Genomic DNA, 22047 nt, shown 5'->3' on the forward strand with positions numbered 1-22047 from the left:
ATTACTCCCTACATGGTAAGTATCTAAATCTAATAAAAGTCACAAGAATGCGATATGATGATATTTGCAGCCAAAACATACAGAATAAAAAAGGGTTAAAAAAATGAAATGGCAAGTAAAAAAAAAAAACGGAAACGAAAATGGTAATGAAAAAATAGCTACCTTTTTTAATACATTTTCTCAACAAACAAAAAAAAACAGAACAGAACAGACCAGAAAACGATTTAAAAAACAACAACACAAACGATGCCTACTCCTACTTTGAACTAAATAAAAAAAAGGTTTTTAATTTAATTAATTTTGTTTTCATTAAAAAAAGCCACAATAACTTTTAATATCTGTTCGAATGAATCCTCTCGAGACATTCTAGGACCACTGAGTCGATACAATCACCCCTGAAAAAATAAAAAATAAACACGCATCCCTGGTCTTTCTTCTGGCAAAAAAAATACAAAATTCCACATTTTTGCTGATAGGTTGAAACCTCTACAGTAAGGTTCTCTAATACGCTGAATGTGATGGTGTGATTTTCATTAAGATTCTGACTTTTAGAGGATGTTTTCCCCTTTTTTCGAAAATAAGGCAAATTTTCTAAGGCTCGTAGCTTTTGATGGGTAAGAAGAAACTTGATGAAACTTATATATTCAAAATCAGCACAAAAATCCGATTCTTTTGATTTATCTATTGGTATCAAAATTCTGTTTTTTAAGAGTTTTGGTTTCTATTGAGACGTGTCGCTCTTACTATATAGTATATATAATAATACTTTTTTCTAAAAGCAGAGTTGTCACAATACAGTTTGTGCTGCTAAAGTGTTGGCAGCTGTGTGAGTTTTGCCGAGTACTGCTACTTGCAACTTGGGAACTTTTTGCATGCCTCTCTAGAAGATTTTAATTTCTTTCAGGTCCTTTTTGGATATCTGTGACCTTAGTTCTTAGTATTGCAATTTTCGGAAACTTGTACGATTACTACATGGCTCTGGATTCCCATGTTACCGGGGATTATGTTTCTCAATGCAAGTAAGACAGTTTCTCTACTCCCCTACTCCACTACTACACCCCTGCCTAGCTTTTGTTTTTTTTTTTGGGGGGGGGGGGATTGTTTAGGTTGGTAAAGTGAGTGTATTATGTTAAAAATTTTATTGTTTGTATATGTTTCATGTTTTATTTCTCCCCGTTTTTTTTCTGCAGATAGAGACGTAGGGGGAAGACTAAATTGAAGTGTTTGTTGTAAATTTATTGATGAATATTAATGATGATTTTTTTTTTTTAATGCGTACAATATCATCGGATGAGTTGGATAGTTTGTTAGAATAGTTTTGTTCTGAGGGTTTAGTGATAGCGTGAGCTCATAATAGGTTCGTTCCAGTCTTAGTTCATGGCAGGTAATCGCCGTTCTAAGTTAAAGTCAATAACAGTTTGGGTCCAAGGATATAGGATGAGTAAAACAACATGACAGTGTCAACTTTTGTCAGATCAATGACAACTTGAGCACTAGTCAGTGACAATGTAGGTAAACTATGTAGGCTGTAATTTGTAGGGATTATTGTAACAAAATTGTTTTCAAACTCGAATAAGAGGTGATTTTTTTTTATCCCTAAATACCGAAATGGTTTTAGAGGGCTGTGTTGGTGAATATTTGATGCTGAATGATTATAAACTAGCAATTGTTGTAATGTATTGACCACCGTCATCAAGTAAGGAAGATTTCCTAAATATACTACAAAATATGTCAAGTGTAATGTCGAATCTCTGAATGCCGCCTATGGCGCTCGGTGACTTCAACATCAATTTAATGAAGAGTCACCCATCTACCCAGCAAGCAATTGATAGGCATGTGCTGTATTTCTTAGAAAGTAATCCATCATGTGGTATAAGCCCTGTATGTCTGATTCTAAATCGAGTATCCAATTACCCTTCTTCTCTTATTGACAACATTTTTGCACCCGATCCAAGTGAGGCCACTTTCGTGGCTATGGGATATTCGTCTGACCCCTGTATTATAATGTCCGAATTCAAAACACAACGGATAGTCTCTAAAAGTAGTTTTATAAAAATTAGAATTTACTCACAGATAAATTTAATAAGGTTAAAATCAAAACTTAGTATTATGGAGTGGAATTAAGTTATTAAAAATGAAGATCCGAACAGTGCTTTAGATGCATTGTACAAGATATTAGACCGTATTACAATATAAGATAAGTTGGGTCCTTGCTGTTCTTATAAAACTTAGCATCGGGAAAGGCTTTCACCCAAAAAACCATGGATAAGCACCTCACTATTAAAATATATTAATTAAAAAAATCGACTCTACAAGATAAGAATGAGGACTCAGGTCCGGGTTGCAGCGGTAGATAGCAACCTAGTAAGAGACGATCACGTTCAATTTTAAGAAATATAATAACCCAAAACTCGTAAAAATTGAGTCAAATCAAATCACAAAGTATACCATTAGAACCGCCTTGTGCGAAACCCGTATATAGGAAACTTTCCGACCCTGGGCTTAAACAGCAAGACAATTATATTTGCTTGAAAATCAAGAAAAGTGACAGCTACTACAGCATTTTGCCTAAATGGTATCTTTTTTTTTCTTTTCCACAGATAGCTTGAAACTTGAAGTATAATATAGAGAGGTTCGAAACATATAAAAATTTCCCAACTACTATTTTCACAATAAGTGAAAAAATCTATTGCGAAAATTAATTTAAGAAATAAAACTTACATAACATACCTGGGATTTAATAAAAGGAAATATTGAAACTAAAATTAAGACAACACACTCAGAATTGATCATTAATAAAAGTGGTTGTGAGCTGAAAGAAAAAAATATATTGCTGAATATTTTTGTCACTATTTCTCCAATATTAGCTCACGTATTACACTTGATACTCCAGTATGTCCACGTTATTTATATAAAAGATATCGTCCACCATCTCAAAATTCTAGTATGTTTATTGTTCCTAATACTCCTTATGAACTCCGGAGTGTAATAATGAAGTTAAAAAGTGGAAGTTTCTTATGTTTTGACGAATTATCTACAAATATTTTCAAAAAATTTTTGTGTAATTTCTTTTCCATTGCTTCATATTTTTGATACATCCGTATTACTTGGGGTAATCCCAGAAATCTGGAAAGTAGCCCGAGTCCTTCCAGTCTTAAAAAAAGGGGATAAGACAGATCCTAGTAAATATCGGCCAATAGCTATTCTTTCCCCTTTATCGAAGGTACTAGAAAAACTTATTCAAAAATGAGTTGCTTTATATTTTGACAAAATAAATTCTTTCTCTAAGAGTCAATTTGGCTTTAGGTCTGGTCATTCAACTGGAAAAGCTATTGCCGCACTTTTACTAAATATTAATGATTCTCTAAATTATAAGAATCACGTTTCTACTCTTTTTTATGACCTAAAGAAGGCATTTGACACGATAAATCTTAGAAAACTACTTGAAAAAATTAATAATACGGGAATCAGGGGTAAAAGATCGGGATTGTTAAGATCTTTCTTTTATGGCCGAAAAATCCATGGGGACATAAATGGCCACGTATCAGGCCCTAGTTCTAGATAATATTGGTATCCTTCAGGAGTTTGTACTAGGGCCCTTAATATTTCTGATTTACTTTAATGATTTACCAAAATGTTTACATCCTAATGATACCTTAGCTTATTTTTTGCAGGTTATACTGTAATGACAGTAAAAGCTCTAACTCCTTCCTTGCTTGTTGAAAATCTAATGACAACAGTGAATCCCCTTAATTTAAGCTGGCCAAAAGTACTCCTAAAATTCGTTTATTAACAACAAAATTTGTTTTGAGGGTGATTCCTTGTGGTGATGTACGGACTGAAGAATGTTAGATTCATTTTAATTTTGGTTTAGTTCATACTCGCGCTGGGCTGGCCTCCACTCTTTTTTTCCCCTTTCTTTTGCCTTTTTTTGCCTTTTGCTGCTTGTTTTCTTGGTCTCATTTTATTTCTGTCGGAAGCTCTATTAATTTTGAAGTGCTAATTTCATGTTTAATATTAATATATTAAGACAACCCATTGAGCTCTGCTCTCTGTTAGTGGGAATTTTGTTATAGCTATTGTATTGATAAAGATTAACAAATATTAAGAAAGATGATCTCTGCCCTGGGAAATCAACAATCGATCAGATATTTTTCGTTCGACAACTCATGGAACGATACATCAAATTCAACCAAGAACTCTACCAACTATTCGTTTATTTCCGTCAGGCATTTGACCTGATATGGCGTGAAGGACTCTGGCATATCCTCCTTCACTGCATGATCCCTTATGAGATGGTCCAAATTATCAGGAGTCTGTACGACCAGTTCCGAGGCCAAGTAATAACCGTTGATGGGTTGTCAGAAGAGTTCACAACTTCGTCAGCAGTACTCTAGGGTTGCATTTTATCACCACACCTCTTCAACCTCTTTCTAAATGTTTTTCTGTCACTGATGTAGTTGGGATGTGGCGCAACAATAGGAGGGCTGCTATTAGACAATCTTGCCTATGCTGATGATATTGATGTGCTAGTCAACCCAATATCACCATAGGCGGGAGGGTGGCCGGTGTTTACCCCCCCCTCCCGGAAAACACCGACTCGGAAAGTACTCCCCCTGATAAATACCCCGCCCCCGTGGAAAATAAGGCTTTTCAAATTTGAGATTTTTATTTGAGTTTTATTTTTTATTTCCGTAGGGGGAAGGAATTTTGATACTTATGTATTATGTGGCACTCAAGTTTCAAGTTCGACAGGCGGTGTGACGAAAAAATCTGAAATTTTTTTAGATTGTTCTATAGATTATCTTCGTCAGTCAGTTTGGAAATGGCGTCCATCGAGTAAAGAGTGTCTGTTTGTGAACTGGTTGTGTAAAGTAAGTACTTTCCGTTCCATTTAGAGGTACTAATTTGTGGGACCAGGAAATAACAAGTGACTGTTTTTTGTTGTGGAGCATTACTAGGCTTGTAAATACGATCAGAAAGCCGCCCAGTCAGCATTTAGGGATTTACCTGAAAACAGAAGGAGATGGGTGAGTTGTCAAAGTCACCCCTCGGAGAAAGGGTATTTCGAGGGTGACTTTGACAGTTATCAAAATGAAACGCGATAGGTTCTAAGAAATTATAAGACGTGCTATCCAAACAATTCCATAGTTTCCAAAGAGCACTTTAAGACCCTAATCGTTCGACTGGGATGAAATGAGGGCAACATCTGAGGAGACTATGAAATAAGAATACAAGGCTTGTTCAGTATTTCCAGTAGACAAAGATGCCAGCATTGCAAAAATACCTAGGGAAGACTCAACTACAAGCGACGCTGTAGAACAGTCGGACAAGCAGTTACAGATATGCTTGCGCGTATGCGACATGTGAAAGATGATATCGCTCCACAGCGTCGGTGTCAAAGATTAAAATTTCCCCAGGAAAAAGTATCTGGTCTGAAGACGTTATAAATGTCACAGCCAAGAGGAGCAAAAAAGAAAGGGTAGCAGAAGAGTAGTGCCCGAGACAGTGGCGGCTCTGACTCGGATTATACTGTTCCTGACAAAAGTCAAAGTGCCACAAGTAAGAAGTCAAAAACATTGAAGAGAAAATCCCCACAGTTTGTTCAAGATGATGTCAGTTTTGACAATTTACCAGAGGATCCTCAGTTTGACGACAGTTCGGACTCTGATATGAGCATGGGGCCTGCATAAGACCCTGACAGACAGGGTCAGGCTATGGAGGGGGACCATGTTCTGATTAATTTGGCTGGAAAAAAGTCCACATTACAATTCGTAGCCAAAGTTGGCAGACAATTTGATGAAACCGAGGATGAAAATAAACACGCCGAAATCGACATCGAGTTGGAAGTTACATTTCTAAAGCAGGTGGCTTCTTCGAGCTACATACAATCCTTTGTATACTATATATGGATATATATATATATATATATATATATATATATATATATATATATATATATATATATATATATATATATATATATATATATATATATATATATATATATTCAACTTTAAAGCCCTCTAGGAGTTAACAGGTTGGTAAAAAAAAATCTTAAAATAATGCCAACAATATTAATTTTTCTACGAGATGACAGCCTGAGACGCTTAATATTCAATCTCTGACGCAAGTACTTTATTTTTAACGGTAATTTCAATTATCAAAGTCCCGTGCTTAGGGGAAACTTTGACAACCAGCTTGGATCATCAGCTTCAAGACCGTCAGATTTCCTGTAAAACTCGTTTATTGGTATCAAATGTATCAAAAGCAATAAAAAACATTTGTTATTACAATAATAATTGAAAAAAACTTTAAACAGCCTTCAAAACTGACCAAATAAGTTGCTTCAGTAAAAGAATAACCCCTGGGGGATCATAAAACCGGACAGATCCACCCCCAAAACCAACTGACTACGCCCTCGAGGAGACTCCGACCTCAGAAGGCTTTGGCAACACCATTAATACCTGGCTTGTGTAGAAACAGCTTGTTTCTTCTACGACTGCAGCTACTTGTGATTGTGACTACTTGCGACTCTAACTATAACTTCTTGTAACTATGAATACATGCGACGGTGACTACTTCTGATCTGGAGTACTTCTGACTGATTACTTGCGACTGCAAGTACATGCAAATACTGCTACGCGATACTACTATTACTACTGCGATTGTGACTGTGACTGCTATTACTGTTTCTGCTGCTAATACTACTACTAAACTGCTACTGGACAAAATCATAGGAGTTTAAGTGCATCAAGGTTCTCTAAACGGCATGTATGCAATATTTAAGGAGCGAAATAAGGTATTAAGCAGAAACGTTTGAGGAAAATTTGAAGGGGGGATGAAACTAAATCAAAGGAAAAGTGTATTCAGGTTATCAAAAAGCGTCTGCGCAATATCCCAGGACCAGCTTTTACTGGACGGAAGTGTTAAGGGAGACAGCAGAAAGGGAAGGCTACCTCGAACTTTTAGGGCATGAGTTGAAAATGCTGAGCAAAATCAAATGCCTTAAATGCATTCAAGTTTTTCAAAAGGTTATATTTGCAACATCTAAGTAGGGTTAAGTCTAATAAGTTTAAACATTTCAGGGTGTGTTGAGAGGGATGTTACACTAGATCAAATGATACTAAGTGCTTCTAAATAATCAAAAGGACATAGCTGCAATACCTCAGGAATGGCCCGAGGATAATAAGTTAAAAATTCCAGAACATGTTGGCGGGGATCTGGAACCACAAAAGACTTTATGTGAATCCAAGGAACTGAAGAGGGTTTATCTGAGATATCTCAGGAATGATTTAGGGAATAAAGTTGAATTTTCGGGCATATTGAAGGGGTATAGTTGATTAATATTCCCCCCGTCAAAATTATATCCATTTATATGTAAGAAATATTTTGAAAGCTATGGAAAAGCTAGTTTTTTGTTAAAAAAAAAAAAAAAAAATCAATTGAAATTAAAGTGCAGCATAAGAACCTAAAACGAACAGATATTATTCTGCGTCTTGTGCGAGTCTTGTCCCAATTGTTTAAGAACTTCTGCTCAAGCACAAAAGCCGTTTATTTAACATAAGAAGCATTTTTAAAGCACTAAAAAGTTTAGGCGTAACGATGAGGGGTACAATTTGTCTGTACAAAATACATGATTAACATAGACAACAATTTTTAATCTTCATTTAACCGAATTGATTCATTTTAGGCTACATAAAATTGAGTACTGGTTTATAGTTACACATAATCTAGGGGGATAATGGTCAGGTTCCCCACCGTATCTTCTGTGTTTGTATATGGGACACTGTTTGTTGGACTCAAAAACACTTTCACTAGTGCACTATGGTGGAGGGTTATGAAGGAGGATATCCTTCCTCGTATACAGATTCATTTATGTATTTTTTCTGTTTTGAAGTAACTCTCTACTTTTGATGTAAGAAACCTGTTATTTTTATTCAATAACTAGAAAAAAAAGTACAAAAAGTTTGCTGCTCTGTTTTTGTCGCTTTGTGTGACACAAATAATGGGCGATACTAATCAAAAAATTCTTTTATTTGTTATTGAAAGAATTATCAGTTTAAATTTAGTAATTTAAATGCAAGGAGTAATTTAAATACTAACACAATAATTTACTTAGCAATTGAATGTCTAAGTAATTAAAATCCACATACGTCACAGTAAGAAAATTATTAACATCCAACGAAGTATAAGACCTAAAATATAAATTCCAGATTGGAAAAAAAGGAAAAAAGTAAAAAAAAAAAAAATAGAACATAATATTTTCATTATTTTTCTGGGGAATGAAAAAAACGAACGAAAGAAAAAAAAGAAATTAAACAAAAGTAATGAAGGATTTTTAAACTTGCCATTATAAACAAGAAGAATACGAATGCCTTTTCAAACATTAAAAATAAACATATTAATTAAGACGAATTAATCATAGCGCCACCTAGGGGAGAAAACAGAAATAAGAATTATTAGGTGTCAAACAGGTACCCAAGGGTTAATTCAATAAGGGAACATGGGACATCAGAAATAAATTTGAGAGGATCTTGTGACAGTATAGCAACAAAGTAGCAGGGAGCTTCTTTCCAAAATCAGCATTTTTTTCAGTGTAATAGTGGGTAAAATTCGGATATTGATAGGTATTTGATCTCAGTTCCTGACAGGAACATGATTACGGAGCTTGATAAATGCAAAGTGTCGCCGCACGCTAGATGGCTTTAATAGCTGTTTTGTCAACACTAGCGCCAGTTACCAGTTTTTCAGTTACCCATGCTCTTCGGTTTCCTTAAAAAAAAAAAAAAAAAAATTCAAGAAGTATAACTTGGGGTCAAGATTTTGACCGAGCTGGTAAACAGGTATCATTATGAATGCGTAAGTATAAGAGCCGACACTGCGTGGCTCAAATACATTGTTGACTAGGAGAAACCTAACCCAGCATTTTTTTGGAAAATGTCCTTGTCCTTTTTTTGTGGCTACTTTCTGTTAGTGGCCATTTTTTTGTGGTTATTTTACAATGTTTCTTTCCTAAATTACAACATATTATAAATCACACAAAAAGGATTTAGAGAACCCCTCCCCCTCCCCAGACCATCTAAAAGCCAGAGCGTCATTTGTGCGTTGGTGAAAATTAAATACATTCTAAAAAGTAAAAAAAACAACAGAATATACTGTTTAAGGTAGGGGGAAGGGGAGTAAAAAAATGATAGCTTTTTATAGTAAAGTTGTGGAGAAATCGAGTTTCTGTTGTCAAAAGTTTTGTTACTAAAAACAATTTGTATATTTTACATTCTTGCTGCATCGTACTGCTGCATCTTAATTTTTCTTACTGCATCAGCAACAATCTGTTTACGGAAGAGAGCTAGATAATTAGAAACAGTAATACCAAGCCACCGAAAGGAAGAGACAGAAAGTACAGAAAATTCATTATATACCAAAGAAGACAGATTGTAAGATAAGAATTCATACTCGTCAAGATTCAGGGATAGACCAATATTTAGGAAAGACTGAGAAACTAAAGAAACCGTCCCAGAAAGAGCAGATTTAGTGCGACTAATCAACAGAATGTCATCAGCATAGGCAATGTAAGAAATACCAGTAGAACCAGAAAAATAAGTGCCTGAGATCTTTTCCAGAACAGTAGACATACAAATTTTGAAAAAAGTTGGTGATAAAACACTTCCCTGCATTACGCCTCGATGAACTTTAATAGTTGTTTCTGGAAAAGATTTCAGGCGGAGGTAAGAATTAGAATACCAAAACCGTAGAATGTAAATAACCGAAAAATTAACACCAAAAGAAGCCAAAGAAAAGACAAGCTGGTTATGAACAACAGAATCAAAATAATTTGAAAAATCAAGTGTACAGAGATATACGCCTTTACCCTTAGAAGAATTAGAATTACCTTAGAATATATATATATATATATATATATATATATATATATATATATATATATATATATATATATATATATATATAACGGGACATTTCTAATTGTATGTTATTCTATGCTTTATAATTTAGAAGATAAAAGAAGGATGTCCTCCAGAGACTTTAATGGTACATGGGTCATTTCGGCTGCGAGGTCTGTTTTCAGGAACAGGTAGCAAGCATGTCACACATCCTCGCTGTAGCTAGGATAGAACTCCGGGCCACAGATTACCAAGCAGAGATCAGCCCATTAGGGTAGAATATTTTTATTTATATCACATACATAAATAAATGTCACAAAACAGCGCACATGCCTGGTGGCATACTTTAGCGCTGAAAATATTGCCAACGAAAATACACAGCCATTTTCTAACTAAATTTTACAACAACAAAAAGAAAACTCTAATGAACAAAATGCTTAGCATGTCATAAGATATTTCTTCACCAGTCTTAGAAAATGTTGCTTGCTGCTGCATTCTCGAACTGATGCTGGAATTGAGTTCCAGATTTTTGGCCCAGTGTGACGGAAGCTGAATCCCGCACGGAAGCGAATTTCGCACGAAAAGTCTGAGCGATGCGTAGTAGGATAATTATGAAATTGCGAATTAGTTCGAAAAATGCCGGAGAAAATTACAGGTAAATTACTATATTGATAATCGTGACAAATACTTACTTACTTACTTACTTAAAGCTCTTGCTCGGCAGCGTCGCCAGCGTAGAGGGAACCAGTCGTCAGCGCCGTCAGTCTTCTCCAGAGTGGTCGGTTCAGGGCTAGGGTTGTCACTTCAGCCGGGTTGATGTTTCTGGAGGCGAGCCGATCACGGAAGACGTTCACCCATCTGGTGCGTAGTCTTCCCCTAGGACGCCTCCAGCCGTTTGCAGCTGGGTCGAAATCGAAGATGAGCCGGGCGGGTGTTTGGGCAGGCAGACGGAGCAGATGACCATACCAACGCAGCGAGCGAGACTCAAGCTGCTCGGACAGGGGTGGGAGTTTGAAGGACCTGAGGATTTCTGAATTCCGTACCCTGTCGGGCCATCGGGAGCGTTCGATTTTTCGGAGGTGTTTCGTCTGGATGGCATCTACCTTCAGAGTCAGCGACCAAGTCTCAGCAGAATAGAGCATAACGCTGGCAACCGAAGCAGAATATATTCGTGCTTTGGTGATACGGCTGATCTAGAGATAGAAATTAAATGAATTTGGTCCAAAGAGAAAATTCCTGAAGTCCCATATAGGTGTCTAACTGAAGATCTGAAATCAACATTAAAAAGAATCCTCATTGCTTTATTCTGAAGTATTTGGAGAGATTTGAAAACAGACGAAAAGGTAGATGCCCAAACCGAAATGCAACAGAGAAAATATCGGTGGACGAAAGAATAGTAAATAGATTTTAGAATAGCTTTAGGAAAGAAATGACGAAGACAAGTTAGCATGCCAATATTTCGGGTAGTTTTTAACGAAAGTGCTTTTATGTATTTATAAAACGACAAATTTTCCTCTAAAATAATTCCATGATATTTAAACTGATCTACCCGTTTTAATTCAAGACCATTCAAGAAAAGAGAGAAGCTCCGTGACACTACTAATCAAGTTCGAAAAAATCACATTTATTGGCATTTTTTTTTTTCATTAAGAGCTAGTAAATTCCTTGAACACCAATCAGATACAGCTAGTAACGTACTTTCGAGGTTCTGGAAAAGAACTGAAAGGTCCCGGTGAGAAGCAAAAATTACTATATCATCAGCAAATATTATAATTTTACGGGTCTGCTCTGTAACTAGTCTTCTTTTTTTTCGTCGCTTTTAAATTCGGTATTCACAGAAATAAGCACTATGTAGCACGTAGGTATTTAGCACTCAATACGTAGTTGCTTTTTATACATTTTTTATATTGTTTTTTTTTTTAAATTAAAAAATTGCAGCCAATTTGTTAATTTAGGAATGATTTTAGAATGTCTTTACGATTAATGCCATCTAGAATATCAAATTGTTTGGTAAAAACCGAAGCTTTGGAATATTATTTAGGTTACCCGATTGACTGCCCGTATCTCAAACAGTAAGCTCCACGAAAAATGTGGTTCAACCCTGCTTTCTAGGGCTATAGTGAGTGAAAGGATGAGATGGCTAGGACACGTTTCTGCTGATGAAGGATGACAGATTGCCAAAGATTGTCCTCGTCGGCCAGTCGTCTAGGGCTAAACAAAAAGCAGGTCGTCCCCGAATGGGGTGAGGGGATGTCGTAAGGAAATATTTAAGGCAAATAGTGGCTTCTTGGATAGTGTAAAGAGGGAGATTTTGAATACAGTGGGATGGAGGAGCGTGCGTAGCTGTTTTGGCCTCAGGGGGTTTGGCGCTGCAGTGAGTCGTTAGTAGTAGTATTAGTTGACATCCCGTGACTTTTCTGAGTAGTTACTAGCAGTCAGTTGTTAGTAATATTAGTAAAATACTGAGATTACTTATCCGGCCAGACCAGTTAACCCCAGCGTTTAACGAGACATAAATTACGTTGAATTGATATTAGAAAACCTTAAAAAGCATATTTTTTCGTAGTTCAGTATCTACAACAAAGACTCGAAAGGTTTCATTTTCTGTCAGTCTGAAAGGATCAACGATAAGACGTACAAGATGTAACGTTGCTATTTTAAAAACATATTTTAACGTCATTTGTAACAAACGCTATATTGAGGTAACCAAACTCCAATAGCTTCACTCTTCACCTCCTCCCACGAGGTTCCTACTTCCTATATTATGTTTCCCCCCTATCCGGGGAAAAACTTTACCGTAAAGAGCAAGGCGTTGAGGAGGGGACAGTCCCTTCCATATACGGAATAATTTCTGTTCGTTATAAGTTTTAATGTCGCTTCTTACTTTCAGTTTAAAAACTTGTTTTTTTTTATTTAATTTCTGATCGTTTTTTAGTTAATGCAGCTTTTATTTTGGCTCCATTGTGTGACAATTGAAGTACTTTGCAACAGGAAGAAAATGGAAAGACTAGGCTCTACCAGACGTACCCGACTAACCTCATCAGACTTACCATAAAGATCAGGCTTCTTTTTTATTTCACTGTCATAGAAAAGGCTTCCCCATGTTGGAACAATAGAGTTGATTATTCGTCGAAGAACTTGGCTCCTATCAATATCAGATAACAGGGGACTTGCTTTCTTTTCACTAGTTGCTCCTGCACCTGAAGGTCTTATCTATAGAGAGAAAAAAACAAGTAAAAAAAAAACACATTGCCAATCCTACAAAATAACTATAATATATTGCTATTCTTTAAACCGATATGGAGTGGCTCATTCTCTTGGGTAGAGAGAGAATGTACCCTCACCGTACAGATGAAATTGCAAAAAAATTTAACCATTGGCCAGAAAAGTAGGAGACACATCCCTCTAGGAGATAAAAGTAGACCAAAGAGACCCAAAGAGACCAAATATTACTCTAAAATACTCCATATAATCCATGCAGCTCAAATAGCCTCAACATGAAGGCTTTCTCTTATCAAATCCCAAAGGCTATTGGCCATGCGCTGTCATTTCCATATTACAAATCCTGCAGCGTAAAAAGCTATAACCGTTGACGATTGCTTATTTGAATGTAATATACATTTATATGTATTACTATATATACAATCTTTATAAATACTACCTTTATATATACTACCTTTATAAAAGAGCAATAATTGTATATGTATTTATATATTTCTGTATTTTTCTCGAAAACAGCTCCATTTTTATCGGGAAGATTGGTATCTTGGGATATCCTTGCATAAAAAAAACGATCTAGATAGGTTGGAAATCTGAGAAAATTTGTTAAGAGCCTCAATTTTGGTTTTTGCAAATGACGTCATATACTATGTTAGTATATCATGTAAGCATTTCTTATGACATCATACAAATATTTTCTTATATGATGTCATGCATAGAATAAATAAGATTGTTGAGTTTCCTACGCAGCAATTAGGCATATTTATATAATATAATGTCTATTGGAAGGCCCAAAAAACAAAAATTTGAAGTTGCAATTACAATAAATGATGATTCTTTGGAACCAACACCTGAACTATCAAACGTTATAAGATGTGAAAATCAACAGCCTGGACCATCAATTGCGACAACACCAATACGGGCAGCAAAAGCAAAGGTCATTGCTAAATTGTCTGAAGTCGAAATCCAAAAACATGTCAAAAATGAAAATGAAGAGCAAAGACACGGGCGGTTAGAAGATATACGAAAACAAGAATTAGAGCGTGTCAAAAATGAAAATGAAGAGCAAAGACACACGCGGTTCGAAGAAAATCGGCGGCGTGTAAAAAATGAAAATGAAGAGCAAAGACTAACGCGGTTAGAAGATATGCAACACCGAGCATGTGAGCGAGTCAAAAATGAAAATAAAGAGCAAAGACACACGCAGTTAGAAGACATGCGACACCGAACATGTGAGGAAGTCAAAAATGAAAATGAAGAGCAAAGACACACGTGGTTAGAAGATATGCGACACAAAACATGTGAACGAGTCAATGATAATCAACCTGGACAGGAAGAATCAAAACGTGTCAGAATTGAAAATGATAGCGATGATGATTGGGCTTGAAATTTTGACATGTATGAGGTCATCAATGCCAACCATACCTTTGTTACATAAAACAAAGGTTTGGCGATATGTATTTCAATAATGACGAAAGACAATCCGAGGTAAAACAAACCAAACAAATTGAAAATGATACCGATGATGATTGGGCTTTGGATTTTGACATGGATAAGGTCATCAATGCCTACCATACCTTTGAAAACCAAAAACATGGATTAGATAAATCGCTGGAAGAAAAAGATATTTTTGTCCCACCACCTGAACAATTAAAAGAAACATAGGTTCGACGATATGTCTATCATAATGACAAAGGACAAGCCGAGGCAAAAGAAGAAGTTTTTGTCCCACCACCTGAACAATTGAAAGAAACAAAGGCTCGGCAATGTGTCTTTCACAATGACACAAGACAAGCCAAGGCAAAAGTTAAAGGTCTAATAAAAAAAAATTAATTTTACAACGGCACTAATTCTAATTTAAGGTCCATTCGGACGTCATGACATCAAGAAAAGGCTCAAATTGGCTGCGTTTAGAAGACAAGCGACAGTGAGAATCTATATATAGAAGCCTACCAGGTGACGGGACCCGGCGGCGAAGCCGCCGTGCGCCTGGTACTATATTTATATGCATCTATATACTTTTACATAAAAAATAATGAACAGCCTTCCATCCCAAACCCAAGATTTACATAGCAAGAAAGAAAGTATTTCTCAACTATAGGATATATTTTTGCCTTCTTGCTTCTTTTAAGGTATTTATTGATTATTTCTTTTATAGCCTCTAGAGAAAAAAAAATCATTAAAAAAATCAAAAGAGAAGAAATGACATAAACAGCCCCAGAAACAGCATATAAGTAGGAGAACAGGGGGCAACCCTTTAGTCTAGCAAAGTCAAATAGTTTCACAATTTGTACAATAGTTCCTAAGGGCTTTCATATATTTCTCCTTCTATGCCATTAATGGTTCATCCACCAGGAAAGGGTTCACAGAACCCTACCCTACATAACAAAGATTTAAAAAAAAATATAATAACATTATATCATGACACAATTTCAAATATAATGCATGTTAATAACAAAACATACTAGCCATCCTTTTACGCCTGCATAATCTAAGGTGATAATATAGTCATTCACAGGTATGGCATGAACAGGTAGTGGGAGCAAAATGAGTGGCATCCACACTGGGACGCCCCAGAGCCCACAGAAAACTTTCAAGTTATCACTGGCAGGCTTAGGACAGGGGGCGATGCTTCCACACCTGTATACGGAAATTCTCAGATGATTTGAGGTAAGGTAACAGTATAATCATTCAAGTATGAAGTGGACATGGGTTAGGAGAAAAAAGAAGGGCATCTACACTAGGACGCCCCAGAGTCCTCAAATAAACTTTGAAGCTATAACTGGCAGGCGTACGACAAGAGGCAATGCTTCCACACCTGCATAATGAAATTTAATGTGAAATAACGAACATAAATTAATTTAAAAAACTTTTTATTCAAAATACATTTTTCAAAGAAAAGTAAAAAAAAACAATTAAACCAAAATGAGCAGAAATAAAATCAAATAATCTAAAAAGCGTAAAACTACCGCAAGTCACCATCAATAAATAGATAAAACCCAAAACGAACAGAAATTAAAATATAAAACCCTGTCAAACTCGAAACAAGCAGAATTTAACATAAGTAGAACTAACAGCCCCAAATTCTTCACAAAACTAGAACATAAATTGCACTTTACTGAAAACGAAATACATAAAAACTGTTTTCACTTTTTTAACTTTAATAAATGAAAACTTACGAAGACTCTATAGAATAACTATTAGCATCACTAAGAAACCTTCAATTTCTTTTGAGACCTCCTCTACCACAAAGCGTCAACTTTATTAGCCCTTCAAGTTTTATTTAAGCACCTCTTTCTTGAATTGCAGCAACAGAGTGAATAACAGCCATAGCATAATGCTTAATGGGGTGAAGACCCCGCCGGTCACAAGAAAAACTTTCTCTTTTCTCCACCAAGAAAGTCCAGTGCTTCCAGCTAAATTAGCAAACTCTAACAGTTTTGCAAGTATTCTTAATTCAGAAAAACTGGAATTTGTTTCTTTTAATAAGCTTTCTATAATCGGATCTTCACGAAAAGCAGAAGACCAAAATAGCCCACTGTCTTCAAATTGTCTTTGCGTCACAGGCTGCTTTCTTGGTACCATAACAATTTTCCAATTAATTGGATCAACAAGCATTGAAACATCAATTTTTAGATTTTTAACATGCAACACAAGGTCATCAACACTGAAAACTATAACTATCAATTAATAGACCCTCCATATCACCATCTACAACTCAAACTTTATTCAACTGCCGAAAAGAGGGCATTGCATTTAAGCCTGCTAAATCTTTTATTAATTTGGAAGTTATTTTCTTACTTTTAATTACTGCACTGCATATTTCAGTTGTTTTTATATGAGAAGAAGAATATTCTAATGATAGTACTGGATATGAGTGATGGAGCGTTTTTGATCTTTCCTAAAATCACAAATTTAGTTTTGAGCTCTCTAAAGCACAAATGTAACATATACTTCTGATAAAATGGAAATATACATGTATTATTAAATACTATTATATATAATATGTAACAATTATAACATAACATAAGATTATATATATATTTATATATACAGCAAAAACAAATTAACCCAAAGAGCCGAGAAAATAACCAGATGTGTTGGACAACCTGGATAAGTTAGCAATTAAATCCAGAGTAACATAATTATTATCTATAATGAGAGCTTGACACTTTTCCTGGCAGGCAACATGTGACTACAATAGCCAACAAACCCCATACTATTCCTATTGCTGTATCTGCAAGGCATGTTCAAGAAAAGCATGTAACGTCTTAAATACAGAATATTAATGTCTCCGAATTTTCAGGGGCAAAACAGCATATAAACAGCATCTGCAAACAGAGGTGCATTATCACAAAAGCTTTAGAACAACTTAGCCAGTGCTTTTCTATTGCATCTTCTGCGGTTTTGGATGATTTTAATGAACTCTAAGTTCAGCTTATACTTTCAAAATAAATGTAGTAATCAATAAATATTAACCCAAGTTCTTAACTCCAACGCGCTCTTACCTCCGTAAAACAAATAGAACACATTCCTTCAGTTCCAGAATTACCATAAAAACCACAGCCAGACCTGCACAAGGTGGGTCGAGACTGCATTTGATTGGATTCTTGCTCCATCTGTAAAATAATCCCAAGTTAGAAAGTAAAAAAAAAACGAAAATTCAAAATACAGTGCATGGACAAATGTAGTCGGTAAATCGCTTTTTGGAAGTTCTATTGTATATATGTCATTCACATAAAGTTTGGCTAAATTTCATCACTTAGTTCAAAAACTTCAACTGTACCAATTCTTCAAAGACAAAAAAAGTACATAGCCTAGAGAACAAACAAAAATAGAGAATAGAGAAAAAACTAGAAAATAACAATAAATTCAGACAAGCAAGCAATATGCAGTTTTCCTCTGGAATAGAGGGAATTTAAGATTTGTTCCAATTCTTACTTTATATTTAAATGTTCATCTTTATGTAACTCTAATCCTATCTCTATTTTATTGTTAAATGAAAATTATAATTTTTCAAAATTCTGAACCCAATGATATAAATCTAAAAACCAGTCCTGTAGTGGCAGAGGCAGTTCTAGCCTCTCTCGCACCTGGAGCAAAATCTGGATTAGCATCTCCCTTCTCCTATCTTCCAAAATTCACAGAAGTCAGATAAATCCCTTCTCCTATGAATTGAATTAAATAGGATCTGATTGAGTTTCGTTACCTCTATCTTGAAGCTAAGGATTACAGGTTCAGAATTACTTGCTATTCTATGATTCTGATTCCCAATGAGAGCGTTACCTAGAGTGCACGAGAGAACTGTCTGACATCTGGCAATATAAACAAGAAAATCATAATAAACAATGGATTTATTGTACTCGCTTCAAATAAACAATTGACAAAGTTCAAGAAAGCAACTCGACCAGTGTTGCCAACCCTTCAAAACAAAATGTACCAGAAATGGCACGAAAAATGTACCAAAGACAAAAAAATTGCACCATATTCTAATTTTTTTTTCCGCGTATTACGCTTCGCGTAACACGCGGATCGTCGGTGACGTACAGTACTATCAATGAAAATTTTGTATAAGACATTTTCATTTACTTTCTTTCTCCATTCCTTCATTTTTCTTTCTCTTCTAACCACAGTATATAAATAATAGACAGTATGATCGTTCCCTATCTCAACCATTCTAAAAACCCGGACCGAGATGCGAGTGCTCCGGAGAACATTTATATCCTTAACAACTATAAACATAAGCGACATTTAATTTTTTTCACGGGTAGACACGTCAGATTTCTCTTGAACACGAAACTTGGTTTAAACGTTGTAACACTAAATTTTAAAGAATCTAATTTTAAATTAATTTATTCCAATACATATATGGAAATCGGTAATTAGAAGTGCAATGTTATTATTAGATGTTTCTAGGAATCACAAGTAGGTTTTGAAGTCTTGAGTTGGTTTCAAAGACGTTTTGAGAGAGTTTCTGCCAAAATACGTGTACCAGGCCACGGGAATTGGACTGCTGATGGCAGATTAAATGAGAGGAGCTGAAGATTTAAACTTTAGTTTTTTGGGGTTTAGGGGAACTAAACCCCAGTATTTTTGGGTTTGGTAGCTAGGTTATGGTAGATTAGGTTACGTATTTAATATATGCTATGCTTTACCCCCCTAAATATATGCTATGCTTGTGGTCAGATAAATTGTAGTTTTTTTGCACATTCTTATTAGGATCTAACTTTTTTGCACATTCAGATTTGCATCTAAACAGCATTCAATCGTGATAGCCTTTTTTTGTATCTTCCCACACATAAGAGAGGTCAGCAACGTGTTGTAGAATTGGCAATGTGTTTTTTTTTTTACTTGTTTTTTTCTCTCTATAGATAAGACCTTCAGGTGCAGGAGCAACTAGTGAAAAGAAAGCAAGTCCCTTGTTATCTGATATTGATAGGAGCCAAGTTCTTAGACGAATAATCAACTCTATTGTTCCAACATGGGGAAGCCTTTTCTATGACAGGGAAATAAAAAAGAAGCCTGATCTTTATGGTAAGTCTGATGAGGTTAGTCGGGTACGTCTGGTAGAGTCTAGTCTTTCCATCTTCTTCCTGCTGCAAAGTACTTCAATTGTCACACAATGGAGTATATGAAAAGATAATAAAAAAACAAAAGAAAAAAAAGGAAAAGGCCTATACGAATGACATAGAAACCAGTTAACTGAAAACAATTAAAACAGAAAATAAATAAACAATACATTTAAAGAAGCCGGCTAATAGCTTGAAAAAGCCTATGGTTATAATCCAATTATGAAGCAAACCGGTGCTTTCGTTTCATAACAATCATTAAAGGGTCACACAAATTATACTTGGCTGAAATTCTAGTATTACGTTTCCAAGGTGGTATACCCAAAATATACTTCGCATATTTAAAGAAGAGGGATAATACGCTTCTTATCACTATCTGTAAAAATAATCCAAAAAGGCGAAAGCGCCAGCAAGTGAGGGGATACACAATCATTATACAAACGCAAGCAAATACTACGGTTATAACCTGCTCTACAAAATATTTAAGCACCATAAACAAGGCTTTGATGTCACATCAAGAAATATATCCAATCACATCTGTATTGGCCTTTATTTCATTTCCAATTAGTTATGGCTCTCAACTTTTTCTTTTCTAACTTTAGTTATGGGCCATAACTTTAGCTATGTCTCTCAACCCCCATGACTCTGGGGGTTGTGTCAGCCCTGGAGGCATTGTTATATGTTCTTTGGACTATTTTGAACAAATCCCACAATATCAATCATATGCATTTGGAGAAAAGCAGGTGTCGGGAATTGTATCGGGGTTGCTAGTTTCCCTCCATCACTTTTAACTCTTAAAAGGGAACTATAGCTTTAAATTTCCGATCAAATGAGCCTCCTTTAAAGCTTACACGATCACCTCTTCTTTAAAAACCTTATATGCTCCTGGGGCATAGCTTACAACCCTTGTCTCCAAATTCTAGGGTTTATTTTTAACCCCGAAGGCCTTGTTGAATGATCTTTGGACTATTTTGAATAAAATGACTATCCCAAAATTTCTATTGGATGCTTTTGGGGAAAGGAGGACATGGGGGGGGGGAGTTACCATCCGCTAAATTAATAAAATTAATTATGTTTAACGTTACCCATCAAAAGCTACGAGGTTGAGAAAATTTGCCTGATTCATTTTTGAAAAAGAGAAAAATCACCCCTCAAAAGTCAAGTGATCTTAATGAAAACCAAACCGTCTATTGTAGACGTTTCAAGCTCCTATCTACAAAAATTGTTTTTTTTTCAGGGCTGATTGTATCGACCCAGTGGTCCTAGAAGGTCGGACGAGGGCTCATTTGAGAGACAAATTAAAAGTTCTATTGCCTCTTTTAAGTAACCAAAAAGATTATGCCACGGGAAAGTCTCTTATGTGTGACCTCTCTTATGTTCTACAGAGAACACAAATCAAAGGAAAAATTCAGTTTATCTTGGTCTCCCATTTTTTGAGGAGGATACTCCCCCGGAACCCTAAGGGCAGGGATTATAAGTTATAACCTGGAGACATATAAGCTTTTATTGAAATCTTTGTCGTAGAAACTTGAAAAAGGGCTCATTCGATTTGAAATTCAAAGGTGTAGTACCCTTTTTAAAAGTCGAAATTGATTTGAGGGCAACTAACCCTTCCTCTCACGCCCACCTTTTCCCCAAACACACCCAATTCAAATTTTTAGATAGCCATTTTACTCAACGTAGTTGAAATTTTTGGAAATTAGGTCTTTAAGGATGACAACCTCTCCCTCTACGGCCCTCAGGGCAAGGGTTGTAAGTTATGCCCTGGGTCATATAAAGTTTTTATTGAAAGCTGTGTCGTAGAAACTTCAAAAAGGCTCATTCAATTGGGAATTGAAAGGGCTAGTGTGTTTTTAATAGTTGAAAGTGATTGGATAGCGACTAATGCCCCACTCACAACCACCATTTTCCAAAACACATCCAATCAAAATTTTGGAGGTCAAAGTATAAAGTCTTAAAAAACGAGAAATATTTAAATTATTATTTTCTTTTTTTCTGCAAAGACTATTCCAATATAAAACGAACAGAAATTAATTTTAAAAACTTTTTCCACAAAATGATTTTTTCAAAGAAAAGTAAAGAACTCCATTAAACAAAAATTAGCAAAAATAAAATCAAATAATCTACCAAGCTTGAAACTACCACAAATCAACATCGATAAATAAATGAAACCCAAAACGAACAGAAATTACAATAATTAACCGAGTCAAACTCAAAACGAGCATAAATTCACATAAGTAGGGCGCAAAACCCCTATGCCTTCCCAAGACCAGAACAAAATTTGCACTTTACTGAAAAAATACAACTGAATGTGCATTGTCAATATAATATACATATAGTGATATTTAGTAATCAAA

At 35.5% G+C, this 22047-nt stretch overlaps 1 protein-coding gene and 1 pseudogene across 1 annotated transcript; both read right to left on the bottom strand.

The window, feature by feature from the left end:
- Positions 1-11015: 11015 nt before the first annotated feature.
- Positions 11016-17740, bottom strand: LOC148939482 (uncharacterized). The gene is made up of 3 exons (XM_089106890.1): positions 17630-17740; positions 12953-13115; positions 11016-11095 (listed from the first exon to the last, which is right to left on the bottom strand). Exons 1-3 carry the CDS (start codon positions 17738-17740, stop codon positions 11028-11030), a joined length of 342 nt encoding a protein of 113 aa, XP_088963016.1. The 3' UTR covers positions 11016-11027.
- On the bottom strand, positions 16308-17369 carry LOC148939483 (uncharacterized; annotated as a pseudogene).
- Positions 17741-22047: the final 4307 nt, after the last annotated feature.

This window comes from Artemia sp. Qi Xiang Cuo, chromosome 21 (genome assembly GCF_049724085.1).
Source record: "Artemia sp. Qi Xiang Cuo chromosome 21, ASM4972408v1, whole genome shotgun sequence".
In the NCBI taxonomy this organism is placed as follows: domain Eukaryota; kingdom Metazoa; phylum Arthropoda; class Branchiopoda; order Anostraca; family Artemiidae; genus Artemia; species Artemia sp. Qi Xiang Cuo.

Coding starts and splice junctions, on each gene's coding strand:
- LOC148939482 (XM_089106890.1), bottom strand. CDS start 17,740: ATGGAGCAAGAATCCAATCAAATGCAGTCTCGACCCACCTTGTGCAGG. Junction 13,116..17,629: donor GTTCTATTTGTTTTACGGAG/GTAAGAGCGCGT, acceptor TTCTCTCTATAG/ATAAGACCTTCAGGTGCAGG. Junction 11,096..12,952: donor AAAGAAGCCTGATCTTTATG/GTAAGTCTGATG, acceptor TTCTATCTCTAG/ATCAGCCGTATCACCAAAGC.